The sequence below is a fragment of the Zalophus californianus genome, chromosome 4 (genome assembly GCF_009762305.2).
Source record: "Zalophus californianus isolate mZalCal1 chromosome 4, mZalCal1.pri.v2, whole genome shotgun sequence".
Taxonomy (NCBI): domain Eukaryota; kingdom Metazoa; phylum Chordata; class Mammalia; order Carnivora; family Otariidae; genus Zalophus; species Zalophus californianus.
The window spans coordinates 36,615,321-36,642,242 of NC_045598.1; the positions used below are offsets into that span (position 1 = coordinate 36,615,321).

The 26,922-nt window shown below is 45.1% G+C and overlaps 1 protein-coding gene across 3 annotated transcripts; it reads left to right on the forward strand.

Annotated features, from left to right (window-relative positions):
- Positions 1 to 8,794: 8,794 nt before the first annotated feature.
- On the forward strand, positions 8,795 to 26,922 carry NSUN4 (NOP2/Sun RNA methyltransferase 4). Of its 3 annotated transcripts, none has more exons than XM_027569260.2 (6): positions 8,795 to 9,022; positions 13,055 to 13,398; positions 17,839 to 17,993; positions 20,707 to 20,867; positions 23,445 to 23,569; positions 24,163 to 26,922. In XM_027569260.2, exons 1-6 carry the CDS (start codon positions 8,930 to 8,932, stop codon positions 24,437 to 24,439), a joined length of 1,155 nt encoding a protein of 384 aa, XP_027425061.2. In that variant the 5' UTR covers positions 8,795 to 8,929; the 3' UTR covers positions 24,440 to 26,922. The 3 variants fall into 3 exon arrangements, 2 of the variants coding, with proteins under 2 accessions (XP_027425061.2, XP_027425072.1); XM_027569271.2 differs by lacking the exon at positions 8,795 to 9,022 and adding an exon at positions 12,189 to 12,531; XR_003515594.2 differs by lacking the exons at positions 8,795 to 9,022; positions 13,055 to 13,398; positions 20,707 to 20,867 and adding an exon at positions 9,394 to 12,531 and having other exon boundaries at positions 24,163 to 24,175.

Here is a 26,922-nt window from a genome sequence, read left to right on the forward strand (position 1 = left end):
GAGATCATGACCTGAGCGAAAGGCAGACGCCTAACCTATTGAGCCACCCAGGCATCCGCAAGTATGTATCTCTTAATGATAAGGACTAACAAAGTTTACCTTCATGCCATTATCACAGTTAAAATGAACAGTGATGGATGACTTAATTTTATTGGCTACCCAGTCGATATGAAAGTCTCCTACCACAGAAGTGTCTTTTGACAGTTTTGGTCTCAGTGTCCGTTGCTTTTTTCTTTAAAAAAGATTTTATTTGATGGGGCACCTGGGTGGCTCATTTGTTAAGTGTCTGCCTTCGGCTCAGGTCATGATCCCGGGGTCCTGGGATCGAGTCCTGCTTCGGGCTTCCAGCTCAGGGGGAAGACTCCTTCTCCTTCTCCCACACCCCCTGCTTGTGTTCCCTCTCTTGCGGTGTCTCTGTCAAATAAATAAATAAAATCTTAAAAGAAAAAAAGTAAGATTTTATTTGAGAGAGAGCATGAGTAGGGGGAGGGGCAGAGGGAGAAGCAGTCTCAATCTATTGTTCTAGCTACAGGGATAGCCAGCATTTCACAGCCATTTCTGATTTAGAACCCATTTCATGGTGATGTATAATCTCACAAATAACTTTATAAATGGTGGCATTGTATTTGTTGTATGTAATCCGATTATTGCCAAACATCTCATTAAAATTTCAAACATACAGCAAAACTGAAAATTTACAGTGAACATCCCTAAACTCATTACTCAGATTTTAATGAATGGTATTCTAGTGTTAGTGTTATCACAGAAAGGAGGAATTACCCAGAGAAATAGCTCCAGAATTCTGCCTAGAGGATGCTTGAGTCGGTTGGCTAAATATTAAGCTGCAAATGAATAGGGCAAAGCTCCATGTAGCCAGGCAATGAACTACTGAGTACCTATAAACTGAATAATGTCCAAAATTAACAGAACGCTGGGAGATATTTGAGTGTTGACCAGCTAATGTGGGGAATTCTATTGAACTTGTTGAACACCTGTTGTTCAATGAACAAGCATTGAACTTGAACTCCAGAAGAGGGCGTTTCAGCAGTAGGGCTAAAATTAGCCCTAGAAAGAGGCCTCTCAAGATAGGCTATACCCCATCTTAAAAAGGAGTCTTGAAAGGATCAAGCTGATTCACAAAAATACCTGACTGCCTGCCAGAACAAAATCCAAAACGTTTTAAAAAACGTCAACAAAATCCAGCATTCAACAATGTAAATTTTATACCAAACATTCAATAAAAAATTGCTAGACATGCAAAAAAAGCAGGCAAATGTGACCAGGAGAAAAATAGTCAATAAAAACACACATGATGATAAGATGATAAAATAGTAGACAAGGACTTTGAAAGCACTGTTACAAATATACCCAAAGATTTAATGGAAATGAACATAATGAGAGAAGTGGAAAATAATGGAAATGAAAATAATGAGAGAAGTGGAAAATATGAATCAAATAGAATTTTTGGAGCTTAAAAGTACAATATCTGGGAGCGCCTGGGTGGCTCAGTCAGTTAAGTGTCCAACTCCTGGTTTCGGCTCAGGTCATGATCTCAGGGTTGTGAGATTGAGCCCCAGATGGGCTCCTTGCTCAGCGCCAAGTCTGCTTAAGATTCTCTCCCTTTCCGCCTGCCCCCACTTGCATGTTCTCTTTCTCAAAAAAAAAGTACAATGTCTGAAATTTAAAATTCACTTAAGATTGGCAAAAGATTACACACTGAAGAAGAAAAAGAATAGGTGTGCTTGGATGTTCTTGAAGACACAGCAGCAGAAACTATAAAAACTTGAAGCACAAGGGAAAAAGAAACACTAAAAATAGATGAACAAGGAAAAGGTAAGCTGTGAGATAATACCAAATGGCCCAGAAGGGGGAGGGGGGATTGGAGGGAAGAGAAAAATTTTTTTTACCAAAATTACTTTTTTTGAAATATACCAAATTACTTTATTTGAAGGAATGTTATAAATGAAAGAGAAATTGATGTTTTGGAACAGAAAAAAAAAATTTTGAGGGGTGCCTGGGTGGCTCAGTCGGGTGAGCGTCTGCCTTCAGCTTGGGTCTTGATCTCGGGATCCTGGGATTGAGCCCCGCATCGGGCTCCCTGATCAGTGGGGTGTCTGCTTCTCCCTCTGCCCTTCCTTGTGCTCTCTTTCTGTGTCTCCAATAAATAAATAAATCTTTAAAAAAAATTTAGAAACAGTAATGGTTGAAATTTTCCAAGTATAATGAAAATTATAAACTCAGTTCCCAGAAGCTCAACAGACTCCAACCAGAATAAACAGGAAATCACATCAAGTCACTTATCCCCAAATTGCTGAAAACTAGTGATAAAATCTCAGAGAAAAGATGCATTACATATAGAGGCACAACAGTAAATTACTACCCACTTCTCTTAAGAAAACTCATCTTTAAAGTGTTGAAAGAAGTAAATATCCCAGAATTCCATATCTAGTGAAAATATCCTTAAATGAAAAAATTAGGATGTTTTAAACAAATGAAAGGTGAGAGAATTCATTGTTAGCAGACTTGGACTCTAAGAAAGATTAAAGGAAGTTCTTAAGGAAAAAAAAAGATACTAAATGGAAACTCTGATTTAAATAAAGAAATGAACAGTCCCAGAAATGGTAAATAAATGGGTAAATAGGGGAAGGAAGGGAAAAAAGAGAGGGAGGCAAACCATAAGAGATTCTTACTGATAGAGAACAAACAGGGTTGCTGGAGGGGAGGTAGGTGGGAGATGGGCTAGATGGGTGATGGATATTAAGGAGGGCACCTGTTGTGATGAGCACTGGGTGTTATATAAGTGATATAAGTGATGAATCACTAAATTCTCCTGAAGCAAACATTACACTATATGTTATATATAAATTCTAGATATAAATTCTATAAATAAACACTTGAAAGAAACAAGGGGTGCCTAGGTGGCTCAGCTGTTAAACATTTGCCTTTGGCTAAGGTCAGGATCCCAGGGTCCTGGGATTGAGCCCCGGGTAGGGCTCCTTGCTCAGCGGAGAGCCTGCTGCTTCCTTCTCCCTCTGCTGCTCCCCCTGCTTGTGCTCTCTCTCTGTGTCTCTGTCAAATAAGATCTTTAAAAAAAAACTTAAAAGAAACAAATGGGTAATAGAATACGTATTTTATCTTATTTAAAAAATTTATTTAAAAGGTAGTTAGCAATAAAAACACATTAAGTAGAAAGAAATTACAAAGAAATTTATGAAATAGAAAAGCAGAAAACCAACAAAACCACAAACTGTTTCTTTGTAAAGTTCGATAAAATAAACCTCTAGGTAGGCTGATAAAATTACCCAAGGGAGAAGACACAAATTACCAGTATCAGTGATGAGAGAGGGGACATTACTATAGATCCTATAAATCAGGTCAGCAGCTTTTTTCTGTAAAGATTCAGATAGCAAATATTTTTGGATTGTGGGGCATATTATCTCTAGAGCAACCATTCATCTCTATTGTTGTAGTAGTAAAGGAACCACAGTAAATTAAAGGTGTGGCTGTGTAAAAATAAAGCAGTATTTAAAAAATGGGTGGAAGGCTGAATTTGGCCTGTGCTGTAGTTTGACGCCCCGTGCTAAACACACTAAAGGAAGAAATATGCCAACTTACATGAAATGAACATATTCTTTAAAAGTCTCAAATTGTTGGGGCGCCTGAGTGGCTCAGTCGTTAAGTGTCTGCCTTTGGCTCAGGTCATGGTCCCAGGGTCCTGGGATCAAGCCCCGCATTGGGCTCCCTTCTTCTCCCTCTCCCACTCCTCCTGCTTGTGTTCCTTCTCTCGCTGTCTTTCTCTGTCAAATAAATAAAATATTAAAAAATAAAATAAAAGTCTCAAATTGTTAAAACTGCTACAAGAAGAATTGGAAAATTCAAATAGCCCTATATCAAGGTTTCTCAAATTTTAGCAGTCTTGACATTTTAGGCTAGATAATTGTTTGTGTGGGGGCATAGGGTTTGCAGCAGTATCCCTGGCTTCTATCCACCAGATGCCAGAAGCACTGTCTAGTTATAATAATCCCAAATATCTCCAGAGGTTACCAAGTGTCCCCTGGGGAAGGGGCATCATTTCTGGTTGAAAATCACTGCCCTATATCAACGAAAGAAATTGAACTCATAATTAAAAACCTTCCCTTCCTCCTCACCCTGTACTCCCCACCCCTGCAAAACAAAAACAAAAAACAGCCAAACACCCAACTCCAGTCTCAGAAGGCTTCACTGCTGAATTCGCAAGAATTTAAGGAAGAGTGGCGCCTGGCTGGCTCAGTTGGAAGAGCATGTGACTCTTGATCTTGGGGTTGTGAGTTTGAGCCCCACATTAGGTGGAGAGATTACTTAAATAAATAAAACTAAAAAATAATAATAATTTAAGGAAGAAATGATACCAATTCTATAAAAATTCTTTCAGAAAATAGAAGTGAAAGGATAGTTCACAAACTCATTTATGAGTTCAGCATTACCCTACATCAAAATCAAAAATATTACAGAAAGAAAATTTCTGGTCATTATGCTCCATGAACACAAATGCAAGAATGTAACAATATATAAAAAGAATAATTCATCATGAACTTGTATGTTTTTTTACAGGAATGCAAAGTTGGTTCATCATTTGAAAATCAGTCAATATAATTCATCATATTAACGATAAAGCAGGAAAAAAACCTATGATCAACTCAATAAATGCAGGAAAAGCATTTGAAGAAAGTCAACAACCATTCATGATTTTTATTATTTTTTTTAAAGATTTTATTTATTTATTTGACAGAGACACAGCGAGAGAGGGAACACCAGGAAGGGGAGTGGGAGAGGGAGAAGCAGGCTTCCCGCTGAGCAGGGAGCCCAATGTGGGGCTTGATTTCAGGACCCTGGGATCATGACCTGAGCCGAAGGCAGACGCTTAAAGAAAGACCCACCCAGGTGTCCCTCATTCATGATTTTTAAAAAAATCTTGGCAAACTAGGAAAGAAGGCAACTTTCTCAGTCTAGTAAATGATACCTGTTGTAAAAAAAAAAAAAGCTATAGTTAACATCATATATAATGATGAAATACTGAATGCTTTCCCTCGAAGAATGGACACAAGTCAGTCTACTAACACCTGTATTGAACTATGTACTGTAAATTATAAACAGTAAAATGATGTAAAGGAAAAAAAAGGAATTCAGATTGGAAAGAAATAAAAGTGTCTTTATAGAAGACATAACCTCGTGTATAGAAAAGGTGAAAATATTTCCAAAAAAGTTACCAAAATATAATTTAGCTTAGCAAGATCTCAGGATATAAGATCAATAGACAAAAGTCAATTATATAAAAAAAATCAATTATATTTTAATAGCATTTTCTTGAAAAATGAACAAAGTAAGCCTGTCACTTCAAGGAAAACAATTGGTAGTACTAGTTGTCAGAGATAAAAATTGAGCTTTCAAGCAAAATGAGGATTGGGAGGGGCGCCTGGCTGGCTCAGTTGGTGGAGTGTGCAACTCTTGATCTCAGCGTTGTGGGTTTGAGCCCCACGTTCGGCATAGAGATTACTTAAATAAATAAAATAAATTAGGATTTTGAAAAACTTGCACCCACTATTGTGAGCTTAAAAGCGTCCTAATATTTAAAGATTTTTCTTTTTTAAAGATTTTTATTTATTGTTTATTTAAGAGAGAGAGCACAAGCAGGGGGAGCTGCAGAGGGAGAAGGAAAAGCGAACTGAGCCGAAGACAGAGCCACCCAGGCGCCGATGGGTAAACTGAGGAGATTGGGGGTTGGAAGCGGTCCTTCACAAGGAGATGGTGGTTGTGGTCCGGACACTCCATATTTGATATAAACCTTTGAGAACAGGTATTCTGGGATACCTCCTATTTAGTGTATTCAATCTCTGCTCACTGGATCCTTATCTGGATTTAAATGTCATGAGCCAATCCTTTTTTCTTTCTGTCTGTCCTTCTTTTGGTGCAAAAAGTGTTTTTATGATAGCATGGGGACAGGACTGGTGGGCAGAAAGAGCTGCCATGAACTTTTTTAAAAAAAGGCTTTTCTCTATGCACATATCTCCCTCCATCTTACAACTGCTAGGTCCCTGTAACAAATTTCTCATCTTTCTTTTTTTTTTTTTTTTAAAGATTTTATTTATTTATTTGAGAGAGAATGAGAGATAGAGAGCACAAGAGGGAAGAGGGTCAGAGGGAGAAGCAGACTCCCTGCTGAGCAGGGAGCCCGATGCGGGACTCGATCCCGGGACTCCAGGATCATGACCTGAGCCGAAGGCAGTCGCTTAACCAACTGAGCCACCCAGGCGCCCAACAAATTTCTCATCTTTCACTGACTCACTCATTCAATAAATATTTATTGAGAGCCAAATACGTTCTAGGTGCTGATAATTCAACAATGAATAAACAAAATCCTTGATTTTTAAAATCTTACATTCTAGTGAGGGGAAAAATAGTAAGAAAAATTGTCCAGAACTTGTAAAGGGGCAGAAGAGAATTACTGGGTGCTCCTTCACCGTAGTGCTAGGGTATACCTTTGATAGACTTTATATTGACTAGGCTACTGCAGAACTTTGTAGGGGTAAAGGTTAACTTGTAGAAAACCAATGGCAATGCAAATGATTCCTAGCCATAGTAATGCAATTGAATTTTGATCAGTAGAGATGGAATTGATTTCCATCTGGTAGAAGCAATAAGCATTACAGTTTATTACTTAATAAGATACTAATGTTTTTACAACTCTTAGCAAATTCATTTCAGTATTCCTTTGGCTGATAACCTAAATCTCTTAAACTCAAATTCTCATTTGAGCAAGTCTTTTTTTTTTTTTTAAGATTTTATTTATTATTCATTTGACAGAGCGAGAGAGACAGCGAGAGAGGGAACACAAGCAGGGGGAGTGGGAGAGGGAGAAGCAGGCTTCCCATAGAGCAGGGAGCCTGATGTGGGGCTCAATCCCCGGACCCTGCGATCATGACCTGAGCGGAAGGCAGATGCTTAACGACTGAGCCACCCAGGTGCCCCTCATTTGAACAAGTCTTACCATCTAGCTGGTTCCCTCATTATTTAGGATAATAATGGAGAAGCAGTTTATTATGATAAATAAAATCTTTGGCATGTGTTCATTTTATCTCTGTAATACACTTATGTTTCCAATCTTTTGAAAATTATAATTTAGCAGACTATATGAAAAAAATAATATAATAAAAGCAGGTTAAGAGGACAGCTATTAACTGGTGGTGTAGCATGTACTGGTTTAAATAGATGGGGCCAATCAATCAACAAATCCTGTAATTCTCTCTGAATTGTAAGTGGAATCAATCCTTTTCTATCTTCACTAGCACTACACTAATCCAGAACCATCTTCTCTCATCTGATCTCCCTGCCATAATCCTATTTACTCTGATCATCAAATGTCAGATGATTTTTCTTTTTTTTTTTTTTTAGTGATAAACATAAGATTCTATTTGTGATATTTAAAGTTTTGGTAACTACTCCTGCAAATGTGGAAATAAAGGTGTGTGTTTTTCACTGGAACTTTACAACTCACATTAAGAATAATACTGTTTAGGGAAGCCTGGGTGGCTCAGTGGTTGAGCGTCTGCCTTTGGCTCAGGTCATGATCCCAGGCTCCTGGGATCAAGTCCCAGATGGGGCTCCTTGCTCAGCGGGGAGCCTATTTCTCCTCCTGCCTGCCGCTGCTCACCCTGCTTGTGCTCTCCCCAGGCTTGTGCTTGCTCTCGCTCTCTCTCTGACAAATAAATAAAATCTTAAAAAAAAAAAAGAACACAGTTTGAGCAAAGGTTAAAAATTCCCTCATTCACATGTAGCTTTGACAGTTCACAATCCATAAAATACTGGAAAAGCTCAAAGTGCTACAGTTTCTTCACTACTTCTAATTTTCTATGGTAGTGGAGACTGTTGTCTTAAAATTCACACTTGCTTCATCACTCCTGTAACTCCAGTAAAAATGTACCCAAATTTCCTGACTTCTGAAAGCGATATGACTCTTCGATGGAGTTTGAAATAGTGACTGATTACTTTTGAATACTTAAGCTCCACTGGCTGACAGCTCACATCTGTACTTCTGACTCACTACGTAGAGATCAGAGGTCCCCACGACCCCCTCCTTGGGCTCTAGTAACTTGCTGGAGCCGCTCATAGCTCTCAGAAGACCCGTTTCTCACTTGATCACTGGTTTATTACTAAAGGATGTAACTCAGGACAGTCAGATCAAAGAGATGCATAGTGCAAGGTATAGACAGGGAAAGGACAGGGAACTTCCATGCTCTCTCCCAGCACTTCGGTGTATTCACCAACCGGTAAGCTCCCAGATGATCATTTTTAAAAACACCTATCTGATCATATCCTTCCTTTGTACTGGCTCCCTATGGTGAAGTCAAGTTCTGTGGCGCCTACAGCTTACACAATTCAAGGGCCCTCTTGGTAAGAAAAACAATACAATATTAAGGACAGAGCCTTGGAAGGGGCAATTCAAATGACAGGTTCTTCAAGCTTCGTTAGCTTCACTATAAATCCGCCTCTGCCCACAAATCTGTCCTCGTTTTTCTCTACCTCAGGATCTTTCTGCTTGGAAGTACCTTCCCGCCCCTTTTTGCCTAGCTAACTCTTTCAGTACTCAACTGCCAGCGCCTAGTCCTCTCTGATCCCCCCCCCCTCCCAACTGGGTTAGGGGCCTTTACGCACTCTCTCCCAATGCTCCAAACAGAGGCATCTTTCTGTGCGAGTGGTTGCTCTTTCCCAAGACCCACAGAAGATCCCCGGCGGAGCGGGGTTTGCACCTGGTTTGTAAAGGTGGGCTGAACCCCGGAAGAGAGAGCGCCGGAATTCCCTCCGATTTTCGCCCAGATTGGCGCCACCACCTCTCCGGAACCCGCGGGTCCGCCGTTGCGGTTCCGGTCGGAATTATTCGGCGGTGCACGCTGATATGGCTGCGGTGGTAGTGAGAAGAATTTGGGACGTGCTGAAGCGTGCACACTTCGCGACCATCCCGCGGAGACATCGACATAAGAAGAAATGGGTAAGGTCCGGCCAGTGGCCCAGGAGGGAACAGCGATAGCGGCCTTTTGCCACCACCCCTCGGGAAACTTCTCCAGCCCCGCCACTTCCCACCCGTCTCGGATAGGTTCACTGCTCCCGCCCCTCTGGAACGCCTTCGGCCTCTTTTCCCCGCCCCTCAGGGTGCGTCACTAGGCTCCTCCCTTTCACATCTGTTACGTACTCGCTTTTATCGCCCTTTTATTTCGTCACAAGGCTTGGGCTGTCGCTCGGGTTACGCCTCCGCCCCTCTAAGTTACGTCATCACCGCCGCCCTCATTCTTTCAGTTATGTCACCGCCTCTTGTTCCCCGGCTCTCGGTTACCTTCCCCTTGGCCCCCACTACCCCTTCCACTTGCCCTCCTCCCTCTCCCCCCTCCCTCCCCTTCTTTCCTACCCAGTCTCCCCTTTCTCCCTCCCTCCATGACCTCTTCTCCGCCTTTCCTCCTAGAACTTTCAGCCCCGCCGCCCTCACCCCTCGAAAAATGTTTTAGCGACAACCCCTCCCTTCCTGGGTCTGCGCCGCCCTCCAAGAAAGGATTCAACCCCATCCTCACCCTCGAGCAGCCTCTGGCGTCCAGGAAAGGTTACAGCGATCACCCTGCCCATACTCCTGGGCTTTCCCCAAACTCAGGCAAAGGGTGCAGCGACTCCCCTCTCCCCCTGGACTCTCCCCACTTCTCCAGAGATCCTTTCTCTGGCCTCACCTGTAGGCCAGGAATTTCTTCCCTAACCGCCACGCCACCCTCCCTACCTCCACCGATTCCCTCCCCGCCCCCACCGCCCCCCTCCCAACCTCCACAGCCTCCCCTGCGCCCGGGGAGATGTTCTTTTGAACCACGTTCTCCACTCCTTGGAAGGCCTTTCTGCCGCGAGCCTATCCTCTCTGGTTCGCCCCCTTCGAGCCCTTGTTTTGAGCCGTTCAGCCTTCTGGGGTCACCCCCTGTTCGTCCACGGAGCCCTTATTGCAGCTGGATCAGTCCCCCGAGATCACCGCATCCCTGTCCCCGAAGCCCTTGCATTGACCAGGAGACTTGCCTCTGTTATTGTGGTGGATACCCTTCAGTCCTGGTAACCAGCCCGGTGACTTCCCCTACTCTTCCTCATCGGCCCTTGGGAACCAGCTGGATGACTTCTCCTATCCTCCCTCATGGGCCTTTGGAAACTGGCCCCATGATTTCATCTTCCATCACTCCTGGGTCCCAGGGAACTTGCCCCATCATTTCACCTACTCTTACTCATAGGCCACTGGGAACTGCCGTGGTTATTTCACCTGCTCTTGCTCACCGGCCCATGGAAATTAGAGCTGTAGTGTCCCCACCCCTTTCTCCCAGGGTTTTGGAAACTGGGCCCCGGGTCTCCCCTCTGCTTTGTCCCTGGTCCTCAGGCAGAAGTTACAATGACCCTCCACCTTCCCCTGCATCTTCCCCACACACTGGCAGCTTTTGCTGTAGCTGCCTTAAGCCTCCAGACCCTTGTGAACCTAAACCACAGCTTGACTTGCCCCTTGGGAAAAATTGCTGTGGCTCCCCACTTTCTTCTCAGGCAGGCACACCTGCACCTCAAGAGGGCTCTTTTCACTATTCCCATTTTTCTCAAGAGGCCCATATAGCTGCCCCTGGTAGCCCTTGTTGTGCCATCCGTCTGCCTGCTAGGAGTACTGGTTCTCCTTGCTCACCCCAGTCCCAGGCTCCAGTGAAGCCTTGCTTTGAGTCCATTTTCGCCTGGGAGACTGGTGGGAACTCTTGCCTCTTTGTAGAGCCAGGCACCACGATTTCTTGTACCCCCTGTCCCCAGGAACCACCTCTTCCCCTGTCCTCTCACTGTCCTTATTCTGTCTTCTTCCCTTCACCCCTGGGCAACCAGTTTATATCTCCACCCCAGTCACCCCCCCGCAGAAGCTATAACGAACCCCCTCTCCCTACCCCAGCTGGCCCACAAGTGAAGTCCCCCAAATCCTCAGAGTTAAAACAACCACGTGCTCTCCACAGATGTCGCTCCCTGATCATCCCTCTCCAGCACACTCCTCTTAACCTGCCCAGGCCACCTAAGGCCAGTGCCTCTCCTCCACCTCCCTCCTGCCCTTCTGGTCCTTCTTGTATGGTGACATCCATTACCACTTGTTCAAATCCCTGCCCCAAAGAACTTCCCCAAGGACCTGCCTTACCTACTGTGATCCCTAAAACCCTCAAACCTGTTCTTCCCACCTGTCTTCCCCTTCGCCTTCCTCTTTGTCCTGTCCCACCCAATAGTTATGTTCAGAGCACCTCCTATGGACTCCCCATAGGACCCCCATGCAATACCCATATATATTCTGTGGTTCCCCCCACCTCTGATCCTTGCCCACTCCTTGGTCCCCCTCAGTGTCATAAACTGACCATGGTGCCCCCCTGTGGCATCTATAGCACTCCCAGGGGCCCACCCCAACCTCATCGCCAGCCTGTGCCACCTCCCTGTTCTACCCACATCTATTCTTTTATCCCTTTGCGAGCACCCTTTGATCCTCAAAGTTTACCCATTGCCCCCCAAGCCCGGTGCCACCCTGTGGCCTGTGACACCATGCCCTGTGGCCTCCATGTCTACTCTGTGGCTCCTCGAGGCTGCTGCAAAGAGCGCCCCCAGGTTCCCTATAGCTGTCCTTTGCCTTCTACCAAGACTTCCAGCTGTAGCACTGATCTCAGCTGCAGTTCAGCTGTTGTTATTAGTGAATGCCAGAGTAGTGACAACCAGGGCAAGAATACCCACCAAAGCAGAAATCGGGACCGGAGTGAGAATAACCACCACCCCAGCAGAAGTCAAAGTCAAAGCAAGAGTCTCCACCCTCAAAGAAGTCAGAGCCGGAAAGAGAAGTTGGAGAGAAGTCGGAGCCGGAGCAGTAGTCCCCACCAAAGCATAAGTCAGGATAAGAGCGAGAGTCCTCAGTGTAATGGAAATCAGGGCCAGAGTGAGAGTTCTCAACGTAGCAAAAGTCAGGGCACGGGCAAGAGTGCCCTCCGTGGTGAAAGTCGGAGCCGAAGTAAGAGTCCCCACCATGGCAAAAGGCGGGGCCACGGCAAGAGTCCCCACCATAGCAAGAGCCGGAGCAATAGTCCCCGCCCCGGCAAAAGTCATGGTCGGAGCAAGAGTCCCCGCCATAACAAGAAATGAGGGCCAGAGGAAGAGTTCTGACCAAACCAAAGTGTAGGCCAGAGCAAAATGAATTGACAGTAATAGGACTGCTAGCCCAACCGAGTGTCCCAGCTGTGGCAACAAGAACCTACCTGAGGACCCCTCAGCTGATGTCTTCATTTTCCTTTTAATCTATGTTTATGCTCTGCACGCCTGAATCCCGTCACTCTCTGCTACCCCCAGAGAAGTCCCTGTTTTGGTTTACACCACAAGGTTTCTAGGAGTTCTCCTTATCCCACTTTCCTGGGCTCTAGGAACTCCCCCAAAATGACCCTCAACCCTATGATGCTGAGCATTATGGTGTCAGTCACTGCCTGACCTTAGGTAAGTTACCTTTATCTTTCCATCAAATGTGGAAGGTTGATATTTGTATCCCACTGAGCTGTCTGTCTTTTGTGGTGCTCACATAAGCTAGGAGACAAGAAAATGCCTTAGAAGATGGAAGGGCTGTTCAGAGAGAAAGCATCTTTTGTTTTTAAGGCTGAGGCTTCCCCCAGGGCCCTCATAGTTTCTTCCAACCTTCTGTAGACTCTCCTCAAAAGTCCTATCGTGAGCTCCTATTCTCTTAAGTTCTTCTTACTCCCAGGCCTCAAGGATTGCCCCCTTTCTTGGTGACCCACACATGCTGTTGTGAGAGCTACAGCTTGCTTTCTTACAACCCTGAGACAGAAAGGCCAGCTCCCCGCTACTTTTCTCTTTCATACTTCTTTTCTGGCCGGCAGAGGCAGGATGCAAAGGCGGGAGTGGGCAGTAGCTGGATCCGCGTTTGCTGCAGGGCTCTAAGGTATTGGTGAGGTCAGGTGGTAGGGGAGAGGCAAGACTGGAAGACCTGTTCTTTTCCTTTCAGGCTGCCACAGAGCCCAAATTTCCTGCCACTCAACTGGCTCTGCAGAATTTTGACATGACCTACAGTGTGCAATTTGGTGATCTCTGGCCATCCATCCGGGTCAGTCTCCTTTCAGAGCAGAAGTATGGTGCACTGGTTAATAACTTTGCTGCCTGGGATCATGTGAGTGGTGAGCTGGAGCAACTGAGGGCCAGGGACTTTGTGAAGGAAGCCATTTCCCACGGGGAACTGGAGCCTGAGGGTGGCCAGACTCCAACTCCAACTCCAGCCTCCGGGGCCTACAGCCCGAACCTTCGATGCTTCACTTTTGCCAGAGGGGATGTCAGTCGGTTCCCTCCTGCCAGGTAGGATCTGGGGTTGTCCTGAGTGTGCTGGAAGTAGACAGAAAGAGACCCAGCTCTTGTCCTGTTTCATGAGGATCATAATATTGCTTATACATGCTAGGTGTTTTTCTAAGTGTTGTGTGTGCGTTATCTCCTTTTGTTCTGTCAGCAGCCCTCTGAGGTAGGTAATCTTATTGTTCCCCTTTTACATTTGAGGAGACAGGTGCAGAGAAGTTAAGGTACTTGCTTGCTTTAGGTCCCTGGGAGAGCAAGTGGTACAGCTAGTATTTAGACCCAGGCAGGTTGACCCCAGAACCTGTTCTGCTCTATTTTCCCCTATGGAAGACAGCCATCTCTAATTTGCGCACTTCCTGTGCCCTCTACAGTTAAAATGTGTATTAATTTGCAACTGCTTTCTCGTTTTGCCCTCTTAGCCATGCATCCAAGTGCGTAGGACAAGTAACCTCCTGGTACCAAAGAACGAGGGAAACTTACCTTGAGACACAAAGTTAGTACCAGAGGGGTTGGTGATGAGGGGACTTCTGGTCTTCTCATCCCAGTGCTCAGCTGAAGCTTTCATGGAACTTATGGTCTAGTGAGGAAGACAACAGTTAAGAAATTATAATTGTGATAAGTGCTACGAAGGAAAAGTACAAGATACTATGAAATTTTATAATTAGGAGATCTAACCCAGTCTTTTCTGAGGAAATGAAATTTAAGCTAAGACCTGAAAATGAGTAGGAATTAAAGCTGGTGGCATGAGGGTGGGGATGGGGGTGCGAGGCTACAGAAGCTGGCAGAAGCCAGATTTTGAAGGTCTTCTAGGCCATGTGGGATTTTGGACTTTTTCTCTAAAAGAAAGAGGGAGCCATGAAAAGTTTTAAGGTGGGGAATGACATGACCAGATTTGAATTTTTAAAATTCTGGCTGCTGTGTGGAAAACAGATTGGAGAGGGGCAGGGCTATGTATGCCATATGAAATGAGGATGTAAATTAGGAAGCTTTTGCAATAGTTCTAGCTACTGGCTTGAGGGAAGGCTGCATGCTTAGGAAAACTAGGAGGTGGGGCTAGAAGAGTATGTGGGGGGGCCATGAATGGGAATCTTGAATGCCAGGAACTTACAGGTTTGGAGAAGGGGATTTTCCTGATGGCCCAGGGTTGCTTATAAATGGCTAGACTTGCTAGGGCTGGATGGCTTCAGACCATGCACCCTTTAGTTCCATATTGCTGTAAATTGCCAAGATTTGTTCTAGAGAACCACTGGAAAGTATTTTTGAGTAGGGGAAAGGCAGTAATGCACAGTGGTTATAAGCATGGGATTTGGAGTCAAGAAAACCTAGATTTGGATTTTGCCTTCATCACTTACTGGGCATGTAGCTTTGGATAACTGACCCTTGGTTTCCTTATCTGGAAACGAATCTGGAAAATATTGGCACTGATACTCTAGCTCATGTGCCAGCTATTGTTCTAAGCACATAACTTCTGTTAATTCAAAGGAATCCTCACAATCATCCTGTCTGGTAGGTACTCTTATTACAGACGAGGACACTGATGCACAGAGAAGTTGAATTGTTTGCTAAAGGCACACAGTTGTTGAGCAGCTGGGCTGGATCCAGATGGTCTGGCTCTGGAATCTGGGTTCTCCTGCCTCACAGGGTCCTAGTGAGGACTAAATGAAGTGATGTATCTGAGACACCAGTATAGCACCTACAATATAGCACTCACAAACAGTATCTCTTACTGGTGGTATTCTTCTCATCAAAGTTATGCTTTAGGAAGATCATGTTAGTAAATTGGGATGGGTGGGAGATAGATTGGGGCAGGGTTGGAGATCAGTTCAGAGGCGCTGGTTTTAGGCAGAACTGTGGACACAGCACCGTGTGGTTTCCTAAGTTGCCTGAGGTGCTTGGCTTCTACTCAGAGAGGTTTGGGTTTCCTTCTTGTCTTGGTAGGTTCCATATAAATCAAGGGAATCCTAATCTCCCAGGAGGTCAAGGATGTATTTACGGAGTCCAGGAATCTCCTGTAATTATTTGAAAAATTGTTGTGCCTTTCTTTTTGAAAGAGGGACTGTAACTTTCAGCAGATTTCAAAACTGAACCAAAAAAGGGTTGAGTGACGCTTCAAAAAGGAAGGAACTGATGAGAATGGGTTTCATAGACCTGTGCTAGTGTGACAGGAATTCTGTGCTTTTCTCAGATTTCTTGTCATTCTCCATGAGGCACGAGGCACACAGCCTCAGGGACAATCCAAGTGTGATTCGACTTTGAAAATATCCCACCATACTCTGAGTCTACTTGTGAAGGTGTCACAACCTCAAACCTGGGGACTGTAGCTCTTTTGGTGGATTCTCAGTGGTGCTATGTCTCATGTCTTGTCACATCTTTCTCCCAGAGCCTTCCTGTCAGGGCAGCAAGGATCAGGTTTCTGTCTCCTTGAGTCTGTCCCCAATGGCTGAGCTGTGTCTCAGGCAGGAGAATGGCTTATGAAAACTGGCCTTGGAGTGAGGAGTCCTGTGACCGTTAGGTTTCTGTTGTCTGTTGTCTCTACCCACATGGTTCCTGCCTATCTTCATGCCTTGGACTCTTATCACAGCCTTCTCACTTTGTCTATTTTTTTTTAAGATTCTATTTATTTATTAGAGAGAGAATGAGAGAGAGAGATCACGAGAGGGAAGAGGGTCAGAGGAAGAAGCAGACTCCCTGCTGAGCAGGGAGCCCAATGTGGGACTCGATCCCGGGACTCCAGGATCATGACCTGAGCCGAAGGCAGTCGCTCAACCAACTGAGCCACCCAGGCGCCCTCACTTTGTCTATTTCTAATTTGTTCTTTCTAACCCACCTAGCTTTCTAAAACTCTATTCAGATGATCATGTCCCTTTTTTTTACAAATTTTGGTAACTGCCTGCAGGTTACAGTCCAGACTCCTTAGGATAGGGTTTAAGGCTTTTTACAACCTGGCCTCTATCTGTTTTCCAACCTCAGTCTCATTCACCTTGTATTTCTACTACACCAGATTTCTCACTGTTTCGGAAAGGAGCTATGAGTTTCCCTGCTTCCATGCCTTTGCTTACTCTTTTTTTTCTGCTCTTGGAATGCTCCTGTTTCTTCCTTCCTCTCTTCTTCCTTTACCTAATGAGGGCCTATTTCTTCATCAGGCCTGACTCAGGTGACTGTAGGAGACACAATTGATGGCATTCTTCTCTAAACCCACAAACAATTTTGTGTCTCAGTATGTAATCCAGTAAGACTGAGTTCCTCCTATATGCCAGGTGGTGTTTCAGGTGCTGGGGTTATTACAGTGAACAAAGTCTCTGCCTTCATTCTAAAGATGGAGGAAGAGGAGAGGACACACACACACACACACACACACACACACACACACACACACACACACATCTGTACATGTATACAAAGTGAACAATAAGGCTTTAAAGAAAAGTAATGTAACAGAGAAATAGGAGGTGATGGGAGTAGGGGTGCTATTTTTAGATAGAGTAGTCAGGGAATGCCATTGCCTCTCTGATGAGATAACTTTTTGTGGAGAGACTGAAAAAAGCGAGGAATCAAATCAGGGCTGTTTGGGGGAAGAGTTTTGTGGGTAGAAAGTAGAACAGCTATAAAAGCCTTAGATTAGAGCATACCTGGCTTAATTAAGGAAGGGCAAGATGGCTAGCTTGGCTGATTAGAGTGAATTGATATGTGGGGTTTGGTTTTGTTTTTAAGATTTTATTTTTAAGGGCGCCTGGGTGGCTCAGTTGGTTAAGCGACTGCCTTCGGCTCAGGTCATGATCCTGGAGTCCCGGGATCGAGTCCCACATCGGGCTCCCTGCTCAACAGGGAGTCTACTTCTCCCTCTGACCCTCTTCCCTCTCGTGCTCTCTATCTCTCATTCTCTCTCTCTCAAATAAATAAATAAAATCTTTTAAAAAAAAAGATTTTATTTTTAAGTGATCTCTGCACCCAGCATGGGGCTCAAACCCACAACCCTGGAGGCACCTCAGTGGCTCAGTAGGTTGGGCCTCTGGCTCTTGGCTTCAGCTTGGGTCATGATCTCGGTCAGGGTCCTGGGATTGGACCCCGCATCTGGCTCTGAACTCAGCATGAATTGGCTTGTCCCTCTCCTTCCCCCTCTTCTTCTCCCCCCCACCCTAATGTGTGCACTTTCTCTCTAATAAATAAATAAAATCCTTAAACAAAACAAAACAACAAAAAACCGCACAACCCTGAGATCAAGAGTTGCATGCTCCACTGACTGAGCCAGCCAGATACCTCTCGATCTGTGTTTTAACTGGGTCACTCTGGCTGCGGTGTGGATGAATGAGTGAGTGAGCGGGTCTGAGAAATGAGTTTTTGCTGAATAGAACTCAGTAGCCCCTGAGGGCATGGACTTGGTGGCCTTGACTTCCATTGGGTCTTCTGACTTAGAATTTGACTCTAAGGTGGTCTCCTCTCTTCTAGGCTTGGCAGCCTGGGTGTCATGGACTACTACCTGATGGATGCTGCTTCCTTGCTGCCTGTCCTGGCCCTTGGCCTACAGCCTGGCGACACCGTGCTTGACTTATGTGCAGCGCCCGGGGGAAAGACACTAGCACTGCTTCAGACTGGCTGTTGCCGTAAGTCAGAGGCCTGGTATCTTGGGCAGGGAGGGCTCCCTCCCTCACCCAGTCAGGGGCCTCCCAAAGAGGATGGGCTCTCTGGTCCCAGGGTCAGAGGGGGTACAGTGCTCGCTTGCTAAGGTGGTATATATTTGTTTGCAGTTTTCTCCTCTCTTCCTCTGTCCGTTGGCCAAGAAATATTGCTGAGCCGAGCAAGGTCTCTGAAGGCAGATTAAACCAGGGCCCTGATCAATCTACACATGACACCTTCATTCCTCTGTATCTGTTTACTTTTGTCTCTAAGGTTAGGTTCGTTTCCTTAGTCTGCCAACAAAAGCAGTAAGATCTGCTGCAGCCACCCTTTATAGCTTTATGTCATTCTTCCCCAGACTTTGTGTGCTTCAGCCACATTCTGCTACTCTCTCTTATTTGAATCAGCCTCCATCTTTTGCTCCTGTTCCATTTTCTCTCTAGAATACCCTCCACTCTAGCCCAGCTGGCCTGCCTATAGCCTTTTAGCTTTCGGCCTCAGCTCAAGTGTGCTACCTCCTGGAAGTCTCCCCTCATGACCTCTGCTGGCCGGTTGCAAAGCGACGCCTGTGTCCTGTGCTCCTGTGCTGTGGGTGTCACCCTGGCAACCTTAGGCACATTAGCCTTGCACCAGAGCTTTACCGCGTATGCATCATCTCCCTCTTTAAGAATGAATTCCTTGGTGACAGACCCAAGTTTTATTCATCTCAGTACTTGCAGCCACCAGCCCGGGCCATGTGCACTCTTAAGTGTTCACTTCGGCTATCTACTGGCTGTCATCCTGCCTTAAAACAGGCAGCCTTTTTTCCCTGGAGACCTGAGAACTATCCAGACGGGGGCTGTTGTTTTTCCACTCACCCTGGAGCTCAGTCAGGCTTCTCTTGCCTTATCCCTGAGCCTTTTTTGCGGGGCTAGCCCCTTCTCTTCCAGTTCTCGTCAGCCAACTTGCACAGTTTGGGTTAGCTTCCAGCCTCATGGTTGGCCCTGTGGGTGATTGCAAGGTACCACATTTGATCTTACCTTTCGGAAGTGCAGAGGGAGAGGAGATAAAGTGTTCACGGGGTTTAATGAGTCCAGTGCAAGAGAGCCCAAGAGAGTCTGTGCTGGGCTGTGCTGATCTGACTGAGTGCTGTGGGAATCCACGAGAAAGGGGATGAGTGAGGTGGGGTTACTTGGAAGAGGAGGAACTTGAACTAAGAGGCAGGAGAAGAGCCAAGGAGAAATCATTGAGAGTTGCTTTTCTAAGGTGTACTAAATTACCAGCACCTTGCCCCCTTCCCAGCTCCTTACCCAAGGGAGTCCTTCATCCCAGTGGAAGGAGGCAACTGAGTTTCCCTAGTTTAGCCCTCCTATTTTAGGGAGGGGGAAATTGAGTCCTAAAGAGATTAGATACTTTTACCTGAGTTGGAGATAGAACCAGAACTGGAACCCAGCTTTTCTGTACTCCGTTCATGTCCTTCTGCAAATTCCTCTTGAGCAGAGAATCCGATTTTTACTTCTTTAAGTGCCCTCAAAATTGGGACTCTGTATCTTTGTGGGAACACTAAGCTGGCATGGTAGTGATCACTCCCATAAGGTATAAGGTATGCACTCTCTAGTTCTTCACCATAGTTCGTGCCTCTCCCTTTCACTTCTTTACTCTGAGGCCAGGTATCAATCACAATTTATCATCAAGCTTGCAGTAATGTTTTTTCTTACAGTAGAGCCAAGAGCAAAGTGAACTATTTCTTGAACTTTGTGTCTGTCACAAAAGGGAAAATAAAAGATAGATGGTGAATCAGTTAGGATTAGGTTTGCCATATACAACAGAAAATCAATGAACTGGCTTAAAGAAGAAAAGTTTTTCTCTCTTATATAAGAGAGCTGGGATATAGGCAGTCCAGGGCTGGTATGGAGTCTCCACAAACATGAGGGACTTGGGCTCCTTCTTTCTTTTTGCAGCCTATTTTATTTCTGGCTCCCATCCTCAGGATTGCCTCATGGTCCAAGATGGCTGCTAGAACTCCAGTTACCACATTCAAATTCAAGGCAGGAAGAAAAGATTGTTTAAAAGGGGTGCATCTAATTGTGTTAGCTTTTTAAACATCTTCCCATAAGTCCCACACAATAATTATGCCTACATCTCATTGACCAAAACTTGGTCATAACTTAGTTATAAAAGGAGGCTAAGAAATGGGGCACATTGCTCCCCTTTGCCTCAAATAAAATTGGAGTTCTATTACTAAGGAATGAGAGGGAAGAAATTTTTGGTAAATAATGTGTAGTATCTGCCAAAGATGAAGACAGAGACACATTTCAAAAAAGTAGGAGAGAGCATACTTATTTAGAAATATTCACACTTGGTCTACTTTATTTATTTATATATCCTCTCTGGCCTGGGTTTGTGGTTGCCTTTGCAACCTCTGCTCTAGAGTGTCTAGTACTGTGCCATGTACATAATAAACATGTCTTTTCCACTTGCCTCTGCCCCTGGGGTCTGCATTGATTGGCTATGCCCAACAATTGGTCTGACTCTCCATCAGCATCATTGCTGGTGGGATGTTTTGTCGGGGCATGGCCTTGAAGTTTCTTTATTCTCACAGGCATAAAATGTCCCTACTTCCCACAACCATCTATAGATTCAGTGCAACCCCTATCAAGGTTCCAATGGCATTTTTTTCCAGAATTAGAAAAAACAATGCTACAATTTATATTCCCACAGGCAATCTCGCTGCCAATGATGTGTCCACTTCTCGAACAGGCAGACTACAGAGGGTCCTTCACAGCTATGTGCCTCAAGATATCAGGGATAGAAATCGAGTTCGAGTCACCTCATGGGATGGCAGGAAGTGGGGAGAACTGGAGGGGGACACCTATGACCGGGTGAGTGATTCCTGACCTAAGACGTCCAGCTAGCCAAATCTGGCCTTCCTGTCCCAGCTCCAGGCCCTCAGTGGGTAGGATCCAGCTCTCCACATTTGAGGATGGAGGGCCATTTCTGGACCTGGCCACCTCTCCATGGGTGATTGGGAGAACACAGCCATCTGCACAATCGTTGGTAGTATCTTCATTAGAGATAATTAGCAGGAAAGAGTTTGAACCTGACTGAGTGGGAAAAGGGTTAGTAGACTTATTTTACTTCTTCTTTTTTTTTTTTTAAAGATGTATTTATTTATTTGAGAGAGAGAGAATGAGAAAGAGAGAGTACATGAGAGGGGGGAGGGTCAGAGGGAGAAGCAGGCTCCCTTACTGAGCAGGGAGCCCGATGTGGGACTCGATCCCGGGACTCCGGGATCATGACCTGAGCCGAAGGCAGTCGCTTAACCAACTGAGCCACCCAGGCGCCCCAGACTTATTTTACTTCTCAACTCACTTGGTTGCTCAGAAACCCTGATTAAAATAAATATGAATAAGCTAATTTATTTTTGAATATTAATACTGCTGTATTAATATTCAATTATGGTGCAAAATTCAGAAGGTGCAAAAGGGCATCTAGTGAGAAGTATGCTTCCCTTTTATTCCTGTCTCACAGCCATCCTTCCTCTCCCCACAGATGACCATTGTTTATATTTTCTTCTGTATCCTTTAAGATGTATCCTTTGTGGATGTACAAATACAAATGTGTGTGGTTCTTTTTTTTTTTTAGAGAGACAGAGTGTGTGCACATGTGTGTGCACAAGCAGGGCAAGGGGCAGAGGGAGAGAGAGAATCTCAAGCAGGCTTCACACTCAGCCCAGAGCCCAGTGCAGGGCCCGATCTCACAACCTTGAGATCATGACCTGAGCCGAAATCAAGAGTTGGATGCCCAACCGACTGAGCCACCCAGGTGCCCCAATGTTATGTGTATTTTTAAAAAAAGGAGTGGTTGTATATTAATTTCACTATTTGAACTTTGTAGTTTTTTTCATTGAGTAATGTACCCTGAGGTTCAGTCCTTTTAAGTTTTATGCTTTTTAAGTATCATTGCTGGAAAACAGTTTATATGCATCTAAGATTTTGACAGAGTGTACTAAATCACTCTCTGTGGAGGCTCCATCGGCTTCATTCCTACCGGTAATGCAGAAGAGTTCCGTGTCTTCATATCCTGCCACCACTGGTGTTCTTAAACTTTTTGGGTTTTGCCAACTGATAGCATCTAATTTATGTTCTCTTATTATGAATGATGTTGAAAGTCTTTTCCTATCTTTAAGTTATTTGCATTTTCTTTTAATTGGCATATTCTAAAGGTATTTATTAAAACATACTTCTAAAAATATAAAAAAGTATATAGCTCTTGTCACTCTATTGTCATCTGACTTGTTGATCTAATCTGTCCAGTTCTCACCAGTCTGGCTCAACCAATTGAAAGACCAAGGCTTATAGAATCTTGGATAGGCTTAAGAGGGCTGCTTCTTGCCTGTGTAGGAATCCCCAGTTCAGCTTTTTTGACATGGAGACAGCAGAATGGAGTGGATAGAGCATGACCTTCTGCTGTCCACCTAACCCGTGTCTGTACTACAGGGCTGCCACTTACTGACTTTGGGCAAGTTGCTTCCTCTTGCTGAGATTTCAGCCTCTTCATTTGTAAAGTAGGGAATATTGCTCTGTAGGACTATCCAGATGATTCATAGAGCGTGTTGGAGGAAAGCACTTAGCACAGTACCTGGCCATGAAGATTAGACACCTAGCTGTCATCCTTACTCAGCCTGTGCTTGCAGCCTTCCATTATCATTATTTATTTACTTGGAGTTTCTGCTTAACTAAAATTCACAGATCTCTTCCATAGATGATTTCTTTGGAAACATAAATTATAGAACTTTTTCTTTTGTTTTAATTTTTGTTTTTGTCTCTTGTGCCTAGCACAGAATATAGGCTCTTAGTGAATGCATGAATGATTTTATATTTCTCACTTTAAAACTTTTCCATATAGGATATGATGTTTCAGCATAAAATAATTTTGAATCCTGATCCTGTTATTCAGTCTATTAGCTACCTTCTGGGCATTCTATCACCTGTAAATTGGTTGTTTCATTCAAATAGCTAAGGACAGAGCCAAGGACAGAGCCCTAGAGCATGAGAGACTTCTTTCTAGGAAGCACATGGCTGGCTCAGTTGGTAGAACACGGGTCTCTTGATCTCAGCTGGGAGTCCCATGTTGGGTGTAGTGATTACTTAAAAATAAAATCTTAAAAAAAGAAAAGAAAAGAAAGACTTCTTTCTAGGTCGATATCAGTTAATTTAATTATAGTTATTTGGGTATTGGCTTTGGCTTTTTGACCAGCCATGAGTATACCTAAATATACTGTTTTCCCACTCATTATTTCACATTTATCTACCAGATTAAAATGAGAAGCTTTGTCAGATACTCTGCCTCGGAAGGATGGGCAGAGGGAGCACTGTGGGAAACCTCTCAGGGCAAGGGCCTAAGGGAGAGAGCGTGTAAGGAGCCCTAAGACTGTGCCCTTTACCACTTCTGGGCAGGTGCTGGTGGACGTGCCCTGTACCACAGACCGCCACTCCCTTCACGAGGAGGAGAACAACATCTTTCAGCGGTCGAGGAAGAAGGAGCGGCAGATGTTGCCTATGCTTCAGGTGCAGCTGCTCGCGTGAGTAACAGATTTACCCACACTCTCGACTTCGTGCCACAGTGCTCCAGGGGGCTGGTCGCCTGGGGGATCAGAAGCTCTTGCCACAACCATCATCCCCAGGAGGGTCTTCTGATTGAGGAACTACCTGGGGGAGACAGACATGATAGGAAGGTCCTCTGGGACATGAAAACCCTATGTGGTAGGACACACATAGGGTGGGCCACACAGATTCATTTACGTTGCCTTACCTCCATGCTAGTCCCAGTCCCAGTGCGTAGCACAAGTTTGAAAGCTTGAAAAAAGTGACTGAAGTCAAGGCCCTGTAGGGCTGGTCAGGACTCCGTGCATAGCTAGCTAGCATCAGCGTTTGGACCATAACCAGAGTCAGAGTTGAGGGGATTGCTTCTGGCCGAGAGCCCATGGAGTAAGGCTGGGTTGTTCTCTGCCTTGAGAATGGCTCTTCCGGTGTATCTATGTGGAAGGGACTTCAGAAGCTAACACAGCTGCCCATCCCACAGTAGACTCCACTGTCCATGCTTCCAGCTCCCTGTGTTGTCCTTCTGCTTCTGGGAGGCTCAGTAGTCACTGCTTTTCTCTCTTTCTGGTTTCAGGGCGGGACTCCTTGCCACCAAACCAGGAGGCCATGTTGTCTATTCCACCTGCTCACTCTCACACTTACAGAACGAGTATGTGGTGCAAGGCACCATCGAGTTCCTGGCCAATCAATACAGCATCAAGGTTCAGGTGGAAGACCTGACTCACTTCCGAAAGCTTTTCATGGACACATTTTCTTTCTTCCCATCCTGCCAGGTTGGGGAGCTGGTAATCCCAAACCTCTTGGCCAATTTTGGGCCTATGTACTTCTGCAAAATGTGTAGGCTGACATAGCATCACCCTGTTCCCGAAGGCCTGGTGTAGGAGGGTGAAGGGTATACTCCCGTGGAGGCACCAGAAACTGAGACCCGTGGCAAAGATGCACTCTGGGTCCTACCGCCATCCTGTTCAAGTCTTTCTATAGACAGTTTTCAGCGTTAGAAAGTAGGAGTTTTCTGTCCTGCTGTCCAATTGTGAGAGCATCAGCAGGTTTCTAACTCACTTATTATACCCTCTCCCCCCGTTTCTAAGCCTGTGCTAAAGGTTCCTGCCCCATTAAGAGCTGAGGAGCCAGTGAGCAGGCCCACACTTTAAGCTGTAAACTTGGGAAGAAGCATTTAGCCAATAAAACTGTTGAAGCTCCAGGACGCCTGGGTGGCTCAGTTGGTTGGGCGACTGCCTTCGGCTCAGGTCATGATCCTTGAGTTCCGGGATCGAGTTCCTGCATCGGGCTCCCTGCTCAGTGGGGAGTCTGCTTCTCCCTCTGACCCTCCCCCCTCTCATGCTCTATCTTATTTCCTCTCTCAAATAAATAAATAAAATCTTAAAAAAAAATTTAGAAAACTGTTGAAGCTCCATAGAGTTGGGGCTGTAGTTGAGACCTCCTGTCAGTCCAAGTACTGTTAGTGCCATTTGTACCAGCTGCTGTTACTGAGCGCCAGCTCCTAGGGCCCCAACGCCAAGGAGACCTCTTGGTGGCAGGCTGGTGGCAGACCTCTGGTGACAGAGCATCTCTCACACTTGAAGTGAGTTCTTCGTGTGATTAGCCCTCAGCAACCGATGGGCCCAAATGCGCCTCCGTTGTTCCTTCAGACAGCCCACGATCAAATTTAAGGAACAAGCAACTAAAAATGTTAAGCCAATCATGATAATCCGATTCCTAGTGCTGAGAAAGCTCTCCCGCTCCTGCCGCCCACAGCACTGCTGCCCCGGGTGGGGGCGGGGGCGGGGGGAAGCTGCCGCCACCACAGGGCTGTGATCCTCTCTGGGGCGCTTCTGCCGTCGTTCATCCATGTAGCAGGTGTTCCTGGAGCTCCTGTAGGACAGGTAGCCGGGGAGCTGTTGGAGGTGTAGCGGCAGTTGGGACCGTGGGAGATGAGACTGCTCGTCCTCCTTCATGGCAGCTCTCCTCCTTTTGCTTTCCGAGCACCTAGGCATCTGATATCTTTTTCTGTTATATTATGCTTTTTGTTTTATTTTTCTTGTTCCTGGTCTGTGGCTGAACTCTGGTTCTAGTTGTTTGGCCTAGCCCTAGGTCCCTCAGAGCTCTTCCCCAGCAGCACAGGGCCTCCCCTCCCTGAGGGTGTGCAGTTTGGGGCAATATTACGTCATTCTGACTGCATGCTAATTATGTTGTCTTTGTAACTCTAACATAAAGAAGGTAATCCCTTAATGGCAGGGATATTAAAAATTACTTAATGGTCACTTGCAAATTATTGCTTTTTTTAATTAAAAAAATTTTTTTTCCCTGAGAAACTGGCCCTGGTGCAGAAAAGGGAGCATAATTTTAGAATATTTGTGTTCTTGGTTCTTTCCACTTTCTATCTCCCACATCTTCTTTCTGTCACTCATTTTGTTCTTTATGCCTTTCCTGCTAATCCTTGTTTCGGTATTAGAGGTGTCAGCTGAGAAGGATTTGGGATAAGGTTAAGCCTTCTCTTTTCTTGGGATTTGTGTTGTAACTGAGTGCCCTGAAACAGCTTTCAGACTCAAAGTCGAGTGAAGCTAGGAAGATGGAGCTCCAGGGAGTGGGTTTTAATTAGCCTCCATGGGTGGTATGTGGCCCCGGCCTGCTGTTTACTCTCAGTGTTGGCTGAGGCTGGGAGGCCTCAGGTGCCTGGGCTTCTGCCCCTGGCCTCCTGGGTATCCAGCCTGGTGCTAGCAATGCTACAAGCAGTGCTAATTCAAGATTGGGTCTCCTGCCCCTGGGTTCCCAGTCTAACTGGGGACAGACTGACTCAGGTTGGAAAGGCAAAGAGCTACTTTGGAAAAAAGTTTGATTATCTCCTGTAATTGAACATCTACTTACTCTACAGCGCAGTTATTCCCATACTAGGGATAAATCCAAGAGAAACTCATACATGTCCACCAGAAGATTTGTACAAGATTGGTTCATAGCAATCCCAAAAGGAAACGCAAATGCCCATGAGCAGCGGAGTGGACAAATAAACTGGAATATTCACACAATGGCATATTATATGGCTGTCAAATGAACCACAGTGATACAAAACAGTATGGATGAACTTTTATAATAAAATATTAAATGAAAAAAGTTCAGTCCCAAAAGATTAAATGTAGCATGATGCCATTTAAAAAAAAAAAAGGAAAACATAAAAATGTGTTATTATTTGCAGACAATATAATTGATCAGTTTTAAACGTACTGTTTCATGAATTTTGATAATTATATATAATAATATAATCACCATCACCATCAAAATGTAGAAAATAATTCTATCTTCTAAAAAGCTCCCTTGGGGCGCCTGGGTGGCTCAGTCG

What these genes read in the sequence shown, in the direction of transcription:
- NSUN4 (XM_027569260.2), top strand. Translation starts at nt 8,930, where the DNA reads ATGGCTGCGGTGGTAGTGAGAAGAATTTGGGACGTGCTGAAGCGTGCA. An exon ending in GCTTCAGACTGGCTGTTGCC is followed by an intron (nt 17,994 to 20,706) that starts GTAAGTCAGAGG and finishes ATATTCCCACAG; the next exon opens with GCAATCTCGCTGCCAATGAT. An exon ending in AGGGGGACACCTATGACCGG is followed by an intron (nt 20,868 to 23,444) that starts GTGAGTGATTCC and finishes ACTTCTGGGCAG; the next exon opens with GTGCTGGTGGACGTGCCCTG.